Source organism: Hibiscus syriacus, unplaced genomic scaffold, assembly GCF_006381635.1.
Source record: "Hibiscus syriacus cultivar Baekdansim isolate YM2019G1 unplaced genomic scaffold, ASM638163v2 tig00002840_pilon, whole genome shotgun sequence".
Taxonomy (NCBI): Eukaryota; Viridiplantae; Streptophyta; class Magnoliopsida; order Malvales; family Malvaceae; genus Hibiscus; species Hibiscus syriacus.
In genome coordinates, this window is record NW_024061947.1 from 6,668,609 (window position 1) to 6,682,507 (window position 13,899).

Below are 13,899 nucleotides of genomic sequence, written 5' to 3' on the forward strand. Positions count from 1 at the left end.
CCTCGCACTTTGTAGAACTCGAGGTCCTTGGAAAATTAATAATAAATTTCAATATTTATTTTTAGATTTTATTTCAAATATTTTCAGATTATATTTAATTAGGAATTTTTTATACTAAATCTGTTTAAATTAGGAATTTTTTAATTAAGATATTTAAAAAAAATAAGATTCTTTATAATTTAAATTTTTTAGATTAAGATTTTTTTAAAAAAGTAAGATTTTTTATAATTTAGATTTTCTTTTAGATTAAGATATTTTTTTAAATTAGAATATTTTTTTTTTCTAAATTTTGATTTTTTTCTTAATTATGTTGAAAAGATGCGAGATCATTTCCAGTGATTTTCTCCTCTCTCAAAGGGACATCGTATTCTACAGAACGTGAGGTTGTAGAAATAAATATCGTAACAAAATCTTGAGCTGCTTCAATTTCATGTGGACCTCACGTTATACAAAACGTGAAGTCCTTTACCATAATATTAAATTGGATTATCTGAAAAGTTCTTCCACGTCGGATAGATGTCGTTATATGCGTTTTGCATAACGCGAGCATTTCTATTTGGGTCATTTCTTCAAATAATTCTTGATGAGTGTCATTTTTCTAACAAATGAATAAAAAGAGTTTTTTTTAATAAAAATGCCAAATTGTAGGAGGTAACGTGGAAAGTTGTATAACATGTAGCCAAATATATCTGAAATGGTCCAAGTGAAATTTATGAAGCCTAGTGGCGGGCTCATTGTTCCCATTTCTTAAATGGGGTTTACCACTATGTCGGGGGAAAGACACAATTATGACCAAAGTGGGACTTGTTTAGATGGGGGACAAGCCCCCCCCCCCCCCCCCCCCACATAACTAATTACTTTTATGTATCATTCATACTTCATCTACCCATTTCAGAACGTTACACCTACATACATATAAATATATCGTATACAATAAAGATGTAGCTTAAATTCCTAATTATGGTGTCTCCATAATGTCCAAAAGGCAAGCCCTGTTGTCTATATAAGTATGGTTGTGATTATTAAGAATTTGAATTCCACGTCATTTAAAAATAATAATAATAATAATAATTACATGGAAACATTTGATTAAACTCTAATCCTTTCCACTTCAATAAGGTTATGATTAATCACTGTCATCTGCATTTATTGAAGGTTATCATTTTAGTATATTCATCTTTACTGATTTCCATGGGAATGTAGTAAACTTTACGAGGTTTGTTCTTACACAAGTAGAAAAATAAATGATAAACCGTAATATTTAAATAGAAAAGAGGGCATAAGTTAAAGTTTAAGTAGAAAGTGGTTCGAGTTCAAAGGCATGAGGACATGAAACAAGGTAAAGTCCAATCAGTGTACTGACTTTGTCTGCTGGTGATTCATATTATAAACTTGTCAAGTCTAAGTAAGCTTAGACACGTTTAATTCCTGTTTAAATAATTTAAATATAAATTAGGGTTTCAAATATAAATTACAAGTCTTAAAAAATATGCATCACTTCATTTATTACCATTGTATATTTCATTTCACACTTCCATCGTTTTTAAAGGTATTATGTCCATGTTGTTGTGATAAACTCATTTATTCATGACATATTTGTTATGTCTAAATACTATGCTCTGTTATTATTAAGAAAATCTTGATTTATGTTTTAACAATAATATCATTATTAAGAGTAATAATCACGAACCTAAAATATGTAACTGTAAACTAAATATAAAATATTTGAAATAAATGATTATAATTTTCTCTTTTAAAAGGAAAAGAAAAGGTGAGCAAAACCCTACGTATAATTACATATACAAAGCTATATTACATAAGGATAGCATTATAAATTATCTTTTATATAAGACAAAAAAAGGATAGATATTATTTATTTATTTATTAAGATGAAGTAGCTCCATGTTAATTTCATGCCAATTTTGAAAATGCAAATAGGGTTGTGCCATCCCAGCATAAGGGGACACCTATTCCTTTAATCATTTTTTCTTTTTTGTAATTTTTATTTAGATTGTCATTCCCGTTAAATACATATACTATATTTTAAGAAAAATAAAGATCATTATCCTCTAATAATCTATATAACTTGGTCTCTAACCTCCAAAAAGGTAGTGTGGAAATACCTTTTTTTGGTTATCCAAATTAGACTTCCTTTTTGCCCTACTTGCCTCCCGTTTGTTTAAATTTGTTAATATTATTCAAAAAAAAATTGTTAATAAAGTGTGATTAGGGGAACTATCTGGCATTTCCTTTTGGATGAATAATGGTTGCCTTATTTTTTCAACTAGATAACACCTTAAGAACGAGAAAATATATTTAAAATATATGATAATTTAAAATTTTGAAAAGAACAACCGCTCGCATCCATTCCACCCTTAATTTATATCTGCCTATAACTATCATTGAACAAGGAACAGCATCCATACATGGCGATGAAACAGTTTTTTTTATTATTATTAAAAAAATACATTGTATGTTATGATAGTTGTAGAAATTTCCATGTGGTTAGTGAAAGCTTGGGTGGCAGGAATCCATTGTGGCAAACTAACCCACAAGTGGAAGAAATGAAAGGGATTGTGGCTGCTGCTGATTTTACTAGTCCAATACAATATCAATTTTTTTTTAAAACTCGTCAAGTGGATATAAATTTTTTTTAATAAAATATATTTTTATTAAAATTTGTTAGAGTTCATCCCTTCGAAGTTACGAGGTTTAATAAAAAATATTATTTAAGTAAAAATGGGATAATATTTTTTACATATATGGCTGAGTCGACCCAAAAGAAAAAACAACTCCATTCCACTGTTCTGGCCCAACTGTTTTCATTAGGATCCTAACCATCAAACTAAAGTTTCAACAACAACAAAAATTCAAACACCAAGAAAGAAGAAACGAGTACTGAAAAAACAGCTGATTAAAATAAAATGAATATAATATTAAAAGAATATTATAAATAGTTGTAATTTCATTATTACAATGGACTGTTTATGCTACGAAACTATTTCGGTTGATGGACTCTTATTTTTCTTACAATGGATCGGAGTGCATAAACATAACTTGGATTTGGATATTTAAATCCAATCAATTTTTAGGGTTAATTACGTATTTTGTAATTTAATTATTATTGTTGTTCTATTTTTCTCACTCAGTTTTTTAAATTATACTTAAAATTTTAATTTTGTTGTTTTTTGTTCATCCGTCGTTAAAAAATAAATAAAATTATTGAGATCATATTTTTTTATTTCTTTCAATGATGATGTGACATTATCTTATAGTGACACAACATGAACAAAATGAAACAAAAACTTAACTTTAGTTGTGATTTTTAAAAAATATTAGAATAATCGAAAGAAAATCACGAGAATAATTAAGTTACAAAAATACATAATTTATTAATATTATGTTAGTAGCTCTAATTTCTTTAATAATAGTTTATTGGATGAAATAAATATATATATAATTATACTAAAATTTTATAAAATCAAAATAAACTATATGACAGGAAGAAAAGGGCTTAAATCCCATATCAAACAATTGAAAAGGTTGAGTGAAATAGCAAACAAATATAATAGAAATTTAAAATTCTAAGCCACTAACTCGGTTGTGAAAATAGTGATTTTAAGCTTTAGAGAGCGTTTTTCTTTCATGAAGCGCTTTTTTTGGATTGTGTTACATTATGTGAAAACGGGTTTTACGGAAAGCGTCTTTGTTACGTATGTAATTAATCGTGAATGATGCTATATGATAATTTTTTTTGATACTATTGATTAAAATAAATTGGTAATTTTGTATGAATCAACTTACTTCAATTGTTAATATTTTTTATAATTAATGTTAATATTTATTATTATTTTTAATTTAAATTTATAATGAATTTATATTAATTATAAATTTTTATAATGTATATTATTTAGGAAACTGATTGTATTTTAGAAACTTTTATTAAAAACCCACGTATACTGACACCGTAACATATTTTGCCATATTTGTCTTCTACCGGGTTCGGGTATATTGCAACAATTATTGGCGGTTACAAACTCGAACCTGTCCTAATTTCTGCATTAATTGAGAGGTGGAGGCCCGAGACACACATATTTCATCTTCCATGTGAAGAGGCTACAATTACATTGGAGGATGTCTCTATGCATCTGGGGCTTCCCGCGATGGGAATATTATGTGTGGTATGACGGATGGTGATTGGCAGTCAATGTGCATGAAGTATCTTGGAGCTGCTCCGCCAGAGTTTAATGGATGTAGAATAGCTTTATCATGGTTGAAAGCTAATTTTGAAGTTCTAAATGAAAATGCTTCAGATGATGTAGTAAAGGCATATGCTCGGCTTATATTCTACGAATCATTGGAGGAATATTGATGCCCGAAAAATCTCACAACCAGGTGCATTGTATGTGGTTGCAGCATCTGATTGATTTTGATGAAGCTGGAAGATATAGTTGGGGCGCTGCAGTTTTGGCATTTATCTTTAGAGAAATGTGTCACGCGACAAATTATAAGAAACTGCTATCGGTGGATGTCTCCTGCTTCTGTAATCATGGGCGTGGTTTCGCATGCCTTTCTTATGCCCGATCGTCAATGAACCATACGTATTCCTCTTATTATTGAGGTAATTTTCAAACTAAAATATGATTAAAATATTGTTAATTAAATAGGGTGATATTTAGTTTATATTATATTTCATAGGTAGTCGATGAAAAGAAAGAACCATAGAGATATACCTACTGGACTAGAGGAAATCCGTTTACTTATTGATACAAAAGTTGGGTCTGAGGTATGTTTTGAAATCTGTTTAAATATGAATATTTTAATTTAAAATGATAGATATAATTAGAATATTATATTTATTTGAATTGTATATTTATATTTCAGTTTTAGTGTATACCTTATGCGAGCAATGAAGTAAAGGCTTGCATCCCACCCCACCTGAGTGGGTCATTAGAGCTTTGGATGTCAATTGTACTTCTTATATTTTATACTATTATTAAGTGGCATCCAGTTGATCACGTGCTCCGTCAGTTTGGTTGTACGTAATATATTCCTGGAGCACCTAGGAATTTAGACGACATGCATAATATAGATAGGCGAGGCAAGAAAGAGGTTAACTGGGTGGTGAGACACAGAGATTGGATTGCGCTTTGGGAGAATCGGTATTCACAGTTAGCCCCTCGACAATTTTACGCTGAAACTGGTCATATGGTTACAGATAAATATATAGACTGGTTTAATGAAAATAGAAAGTCGTTTCTACTTTCGGCGGAAGCACGAGGGGTTAACATTCCTAGGCACCGAGAGAGACGTCCACCGTCTCAATATCATCGTCCCCCGACTCATAGATGGAGAGAAGACACTACCGGTTCTGCATCAGTCCTACCACAACATCCCTATCCACCGATGATGATGCCCAACCCTCCAGTTCAGATGTCATCTCCTCAGGGGTATATGGCAAGCCCACCAGTTTATATGCCATCTTTGTAGGGTTACATTCCTAGCCTCAAGGTTACATTCCTAGCCCGCCAGGTTATATGCCTAGCCCGCAGGGTTTTATGACACCATATGGAGGTGTATATACGACTATGTTTAATGATCCAACATATGGTTCATATGCATCTTATTTGGCTGGTGGTCATTCTCCACAGACACCTCAATCTCCATCCGGATCACATACAATGATGCCAATGTTTTCACACTTTTCTCAATTTTCTATGAGTGGTGGGATTGTTAGTAGCACTACTCCAGGGTCGTTATTTTATACAGGCCCTTCAGCATCATCTACAACACCAGCTGAAGAAAATGTCGATGATGATGATGATAGTGAAGATGAGGAGACTGAAGAACAAGTTCCACGAAGAAATCCTCAGCGAAATAGACAACCACCGCCATGTGAAACTCATTCGAGAAGACGACATCGGTGATCTAGTTGTATTTTAATGTTATTTAAATAGTTATATTTCATAAATTTATGTAATTTGGTTATGTTATTTAAATGTTTCATGGTTGTTACAACAATATTTTTAATGTTATTTTTTATTCAAATTTAACATTAAATGTTTTTAATATACAAATTATAGTATTCAAAATTTAAAATAAAAATAAAAATTATGGTATTCGAAATTTAACATTAAATTCAACTTAATATTCCAATTGTATTCAAAATTAAAAGTTATATTCCAATTATAGTTCGCAGTACTTAAATTGAAATTAAATTTATCCATACATATGATTTTATCCTTAACATATACATTAAAACATATACATTAAAACATATACATTAAACCAACTTATCACTTCACATTTATTCGTAAGAACATGTCGATGCTCATTCCATACAATTTCAATGTCACAACCAACTTTTCACTTCACATTTATTCAATTTATCTATAACATTTTATCCAATTTATTTAAACAACCAACTTGTCACTTCACATTTATTCAATTTATCCATAACATTTTATCCAATATATTCAAACAACCAACTGATCACTTCACATTTATTCAATTTATCCATAACATTTTATCCAATTTATTCAAACTTCACATAACATTTTAATTTAAGTTATGAACTTAAATTTATCCATATGTAAAATTTTATCCTTAACTTGCTGAACTTCCAAAAAGAACTTAAATTTTGGTTATAATTTACCTGATTTCACCATCCATCTATAGTTCCCCGGGGGACATGAGTGACATAATAGGACAATGATAACATATTCTCTGACAAAATAATGAAAGGCGCGCCCCCGGGAACGCGCTTTCAAGTCCCCTCAGAAATAATAGGTACTGACATGAATAGTTCCTCGGGGGACATGAGTGACATAATAGGGCAATGATAATATATTCTCTGACAAAACAATCGAAGGCACGCCCCGGGAACGCGCTTTCACCACTTTGGGTACTGACATGAATAGTGCCCCTGAGTGACATGAGTGACATAATAGGGTAATGATAACATATTCTCTGACAAAATAATAGAAGGCGCACCCCCGAGAACGCGCTTTCACCACCTTGGGTGCTGACATGAATAGTGCCCCCGAGGGACATGAGTGACATAATAGGGCAATGATAACATATTCTCTGACAAAATAATGGAAGGCGCGCCCCCGGGAACGCGCTTTCACCACTTTGGGCACTGACATAAATAGTACCCCCGAGGGACATGAGTGACATAATAGGGCAATGATAACATATTATCTGATAAAATAATAGAAGGCGCCCCCCAAGAATACGCTTTCACCACTTTGGGTACTGACATAAATAGTGCCCCCGAGGGACATGAGTGATATAATAGGGCAATGGTAACATATTATCTGATAAAATAATGGAATGCGCCCCCCAGGAACGTGCCTTCACTTGAATAGTACCCCGGTTATAGACACTATTATATGCAACGTATTATGGACTTTCAAAACAAACTTCAGTTCACAAGCTTTCAAATTCTCAAACTCTAAATTTCTCAAAAATCTCAATCCTCTATTCTCTGAAAATGAGTCGTCTTTCTGCTGTTGTTTTATATGATGGAGAAATTAAGGACGCTGAAGAGGGGGTTATTTTTGAGTCAGATCATTATATCCCCTTACCCTTGAAGAGAAACATCACTATTGAGGAGTTAATTACAAAAATTTCGTTAAAGATTCGTGTAGCTGGCCGAAAAAGACTATCTTCACTTCAGTATAGATTTCCTACTGAACTTTTTTCACTCATGTATACATCATTTCAGCTTTCCAACGATGATGATGTTTCTATGATGCTTGATGCTCATATGGGGAGTTCACAATCTCTTATTGAAATGTATGCTACTTTTATTTAGGTTTGTGCTTCTCGTGGTCTCTCATATTCCTCTCACTTTGGCATTGCATATCAAGCTGATCAAGTTGATAGCCCGACGCAACTGATCTGTAATGATTTCACATCATTAATGGCGGATCCAACACCAGATGCCATGCCATCAAGTTCAATAGGAAAACATTCATCAGCAACTGCTTATGATCTCAACCCACGTGGCTTCACCAATAATCCATATGGCAACATATATTCTACTTCAAGGGGTAGACATTCATCTGCCAATGTTTTCGACTTACATATGGAAATGCCATCGAGACCGCAGTCTATTCACATCCCACATGATACAATAGCCTCAAGTTCAAGGAGATGACACGCAAGCGGTAACTTATTTAACCTCAACATTGGATTATCGGAGGAACCCTCATCTCCACCAGAATAACCTCTTCGGGAGCCAGGTGTAGATGGTGCTGAAACGGGATTATTCATTGAACCTGACTCACCACAGTTTGCATTCTGATTATGATGAGGATGACGTTTCGATAAATACAACACCAGCCGAACTTCCTGCAAATATGTATGGGGCTGATTATGATGTAATGTATGAGCCTGAATTTCTGGATTTTCCTAATGTTGGCAACTATAGACTTCAGTCATCAGTCAATAACGGTGATTTACATATTGGAATGGAGTTCGCATCAAAGGAGGAAGCAATGATGGCAATAAAGAGTTATAATATTCGTAACTCAGTTCAGTCCCGAGTTGATCGATCTACCACGGATAAATATGTCTGCTACTGCGTCTAATATGACAACGGATGTCAATGGATGGCCCGTATATCAAAGAGAAAGAGGAAGAACAACTTATGAGAACTAACCATATACAACGGTCCTCATACGTGTTGTGCAAGCAATATAAACCAGGATCATCCCAACTTGGACTCCAACATTATTTGCCAAGCAATCATGCCCATTGTGAAGCAAAGCTCTCATATAGCTGTTGCAGTGTTGATTTCTGCTATACATTCACAATATGGGTACACCGTCTCCTATAAAAAAAGCTTGGTTGGCAAAACAGAATACCATTTGCAAACTTCATGGCGAATGGGATTCCTCTTACAACGAGTTACCCAGTTGGTTTCATGTTGTGCAAAGACTCAATCCCGAGACAATTGTTGAGTTCGAAACTCAACATCATTGCGTGAATGATCGAGTGGTTCGCGATCGCTGCCAATTCTATCGTGTCTTTTGGACTTACCCTCAGTGTATTAATGAAGTCAAGTACTGTAAATCAGTTGTCCAAATTGATGGTACTTTATTGTATGGGAAATACAAGCAAGTTTTATTATTAGTTGTGGTCCAAGATGGAAACCGCAATATTCTTCTTGTTGTGTTTTCCCTCGTTCAAGGAGAAGACACTGAGTACTGAGCTTTTTTCCTTAAAAATTTACGTTTACATGTTGTCACCAGGGAACAAGTATGCATTATTTCAGACCGAGGAGTCAGGATAAAAGCATCAATGGAGTCTTTGGGTACAATGTATAGACCTCCACATATTCAACATCGTTATTGTATCCGTCATATTGCTGTAAACTATTACGGAAAGTACAAGAAGAACGATGAACATCAGTTAGTCACGCGGATGGATATGTTACTTTATCCCAATTTTTCTATCATTTTTGTATTACTTATTTATACTTCATATTAACTATTACATATTCCTAATGGCTTAGGTTACAAACTCTTACCTCAAAGGTTTGAGTCTATGCTACAAGAACTGTTTGGCAAAAATAAGAAGGGGTGCGAGTACATTATGGACATCAGCAAAGAAATGTGGACAAATGCGTATGACGCGGGGAGGTATCGCTATTGTCATATGACAACCAACTTGGTTGAAGCAATAAATTCAACCTTAAAGGGGGCGCATCATTTACCAGTCACGGCGTTGGTCAAAATGACTTATTTTCGTTTGGGTCAACTCTTTGCAAAGCTCAGTGGACAAGCTCTTACTTAGATGCAAAACGACCATATTTACCACCTAAGACTAGTAGTTGATTTACAGAAAAAAGTGGCTGCATCAAATGGGATGTTGGTTACAAATTTTTCTCGCACCCGTGAATTGTTTCGTGTTACTGAAATGCCACGTCCACTGCAAAGGATTAAAGCTAACTCTTTCAGAGTTAATCTGCAAGAGAGGTGGTGCGATTGTGGTTTCTTTTAAGCACTCAAATATCTATGCTCTCATGTCATTGCAGCTTGCTCACATTCGCGTTTGGACTACAAAAATTATGTTGATCCCATATACAAACTTTCACAAGTATTCAAGGTATATGAATTTGAGTTTCCGCCCATATGAAATGAAAGAGACACATATGAGATTCAAACTTGGCTTACAATTGTACCAGATCCATTGCTATTGAGGGACTCAGGTCGTCCAAAATCTACTAGAATACATAGTGATATGGATATTCGGGAGAAGTCAACAGAACAAAAATGATGTGGGCATTGTAGAAACATCGGGCACAATAGAAAAAAATATACAACTCTGTTATCATCACATAATCGTTAACCCTTATGTAATTAATATTCTATTTAAATGAATGTTTTTGTTTCTAATATTTAAATGTAATTGCTTTTTCTATAATTTCTCAATGTATGTACACCTAAATAAATTTTATTTTTTTAAAAAAATTTATTTAAAAATTATTTTATGATAGTTATTTAATATAATAATTAATATTATTTATTATAAAAAATTAATTATTAATTTTAAAATATTATAATAATTTCACCTTCTAAGTAGATAAAAATATTAAATTAAACAAATTAAAAGTTATAAAAAATTTATGTATACGATGACACATTTAATGTTTTGATTGGAGTATTAAATTTATTAAATTAAATTAAAAGTAAGACTAAATTGATAAAATATGTAAGTATTGAAGATTAAATGTGTAATTATACTAATTTTATTAACTTATGCATCAATATTTTCGTTAAATATTGATAACAGATGACTAGATTGATAACATTTAAATAATTAAGTGATAAAATTAATAGATCGATAAAAAATAATAGATATATAACCAGTAATATTATAATTTCATACATTTTTCCTATAACTACAATAAGATCAAAGCTGGTATTCATCTATTGTTCCATCCGATATGTCGCGTGAAATGGGTGAATACCAAAGTCCCTGAAACATACAACACTAAAACCTAAATTCACTCCACCTTTAACACACATTTAAAAAATACATTACATAATTCTTAAATTATAACCGAAACTAGAAGTGCAAACGAGCCAAGTCAAGCTCAAATATTACTGAACTCGACTCGAACTCAAAAACTTTAAATGTAAACTCGACTCAAAAACTCGAAAACCTAAAATTTTTAAACTCAACTCAAACTCAAAAAATATAATATTGAAACTCGACTCGAATTCAAAAAAACTCTAATTCAAAAAAATATCAAAAAGCTCAATTAAAACTCAAAATTCAACTCAATTCAAGCTCAATTATGAGCTTGATTCAAACTCATTTTGAGCTCGATTCAAGCTCAAGGCCTAAGAGAGCATTTGGAAATAATTTTCAACTAGCAAATGACACGCCTCGGTTCGAATCTAGCTGCCTCATTGCCCTCAACACAATGCTGCTTTTAACCTGCGTAACCTCTCCTTTTATAATATCCCCAGCGCAAAACTGCCTTAAACCTACCTATGTGGGATACTGTATTGTTTTCAATTTGGAATTCACAGGTCCTTGTTCCACTCGCTTCAAGTGCTCATCATTTCGAGCTCAATGTAAACTTGGAAACAAATGCTAAATATGTATTAATGGGATTAGTCAAAGAAATAACCGCCGGTTATGCAATTACCCCTGAAATCAGCACTGCTAGTTTCAAGGCAAATTACAAAGGTTCGGTTCATTCTTCAAGCAAACTTCCTCTTGAACAGCTTAAAACAATCAACTCAAAGCCAATAATGTTGTGTATTTGTTTCAGTTATAGTTCTTTATGATGCTGACAAGGCAGCAGAGAATATTCGTCACTTGATAAAATGGATTATGGACTGTCACTCGGATTCTTGTAAATTCATACTCTGCTGTGAAGATGACACAGATATCCTAGAATCAGTAACCAAAAGCTGCAAAGTTATAAAATTAGATGCCACAGTAACACATGAAGTAAGTATTCCTATAATTTGGTAGCATAAATTTTTTTTACAGCTAAATGCATATGGCAATCATCATATATCAGCATGCCTCAAGATGGGGTATTACATGTAATTCAATACGCGACAGCGAGAGGTAAAAGCAAAGTAACATCCCTTTCTTGCTTTTCATAAAAAAAGGCATACCAACACTGGGCATCAGAAGATCTTCTTGTTAAACCACTCGTGATAATGATTCTTTTTGATCAAATGACTTTCCTTGCCAAATTGCTTACATTTAATCATGTTAACACTGTGGCTGTTAACTTTGCAGATTATGGAGGTACTTATTCAGATTGCAAGGAAAGAGGAGTTTGACCTATCCATGGATTTTGCTGCCAATATTGTTGCCAAATCAAAGCAAAACTTGTGGAAAACAATCATGGCTCTTGAAGCCTGCAAAGCACACAAGTAAGAACTTGAAGCAAATCTCCCTACTTTTTCCAGTAAATTTATGAATGCAATCCATTTCCCCACCTTATAGGACTCTGCCAATGCAGCTATCCTTTTGCTGATGATCAACCAATCCCACTCGGATGGGAAGATGTTTTGATCGAACTTGCATCAGAAATCCTAACTGATCCCTCACGTAAAAGGTAAGTTTGTTGTGGATTTTATTCATATGGAAAAACACAAGTGAAATCCTAACTAATTCCAATTTTGTAATTTTAATTTTACATTTACGTGAATTTAATCATCATTTTAAAGTTAGTATATTTAGCTTAAATTAGTCATCATATTTAGGTTTCTCTTAATTTAATCTATGTTTAGGATTGTTTTTTTAATTAGTTGTGCATATTTATTTTGCATGTTGATATGTTTATGTATAAGTATGTGAATGATTTATTTAGGAGTCACATAACATCATTTTGCATAATTTGTATGTTACCTTCATGTGCATAATTTAACCCCTATCGTATAATCAAATTAAGGGTTTAGTGTTTAGTGTTTAGGTTTATGATTTATGGTTTAGGGTTTATAGTTTAGGGTTCAGGGGTTGAGGTTTAGAGTTTATGGTTTAGAGTTTAGGGTTTAGGATTCATTGCAAAGACATTAATTAATCGACTTGGTACCGATTTATAAGTTAAGTACAATGTAACAATTGGACTTGGGATGGTTAATTAAAAAAAATTAAAATTTGAGGGTAGTTGTATTATAGAATTTTTAATATATTTTTAAAATTTTATAATTATCAATAGTGTATTTTTAATATATTTTTAATAATGTAATTTTAAAAAATCTAAAATTATAATATAACATTTTTTTCGAGCTACTCACGAGCTTTTCGAGTCGAGTATTGAGTAGCTCGTTTCGGCTCGTTAAGAATTCGAGTCGAGCTCGAGCTTGAGTCGAGTCCATTCGATCCGAATATTTATCGAGCCTTGATCGAGTAGATCTCGAGTAGCTCACGATCTGTCTCGTCTCATTTACAGCCTTAACCGAAACACTTTACATAATATATTACTAATTTATAATATCAATAAAATTAAAATCTTTATTATTAAAAAAATACCAGCGTTGCATCCGACTCAGCAGAACTCATATAAAGCGCGTCTCCGGGGATGCGCCTTACACGTATGGCATCCCAGTCAGCATAAACCAAGTAAAGCACGTCCCCGGGGATACGCCTTACAAGCATGGCATCCTAGTCAGCATAAACCCAAGTAAAGCGCGTCCTCGGAATTCATCTTTATTCCATCTCAGCCGAAAGAATACTATTTCGAGAAGTATTAGTTAAAAGGTGTTAGAGAAGGAATATTACGGCGAAAAATTGTCAGTTTAATCAAATCGCCCTTACAGGTCCAATTGCCCCATGTGTGTCCTTTTTTAAGTCTTCTGCTTGTGCTGTGATCCTTTTAAAAACCCCTTCTTCTAATAATCTCTTTCGTTTTTGCTC

General features: G+C 33.0%; 1 protein-coding gene across 1 annotated transcript; it reads left to right on the top strand.

Moving 5' to 3' along the window:
* The first annotated feature begins 5,348 nt into the window (after positions 1 to 5,348).
* On the top strand, positions 5,349 to 12,000 carry LOC120152131 (replication factor C subunit 3-like). Its single transcript, XM_039164416.1, has 3 exons — positions 5,349 to 5,450; positions 11,550 to 11,709; positions 11,795 to 12,000. Exons 1-3 carry the CDS (start codon positions 5,349 to 5,351, stop codon positions 11,998 to 12,000), a joined length of 468 nt encoding a protein of 155 aa, XP_039020347.1.
* Positions 12,001 to 13,899: the final 1,899 nt, after the last annotated feature.

Bases quoted from the DNA above. Each gene is read 5' to 3' on its own strand.
- LOC120152131 (XM_039164416.1), top strand. From the start codon at position 5,349: ATGGAGAGAAGACACTACCGGTTCTGCATCAGTCCTACCACAACATCC. The intron at 5,451-11,549 runs GTATATGGCAAG...TGGAATTCACAG, and splicing joins CAGATGTCATCTCCTCAGGG to GTCCTTGTTCCACTCGCTTC. The intron at 11,710-11,794 runs GTTCGGTTCATT...TATTTGTTTCAG, and splicing joins TTTCAAGGCAAATTACAAAG to TTATAGTTCTTTATGATGCT.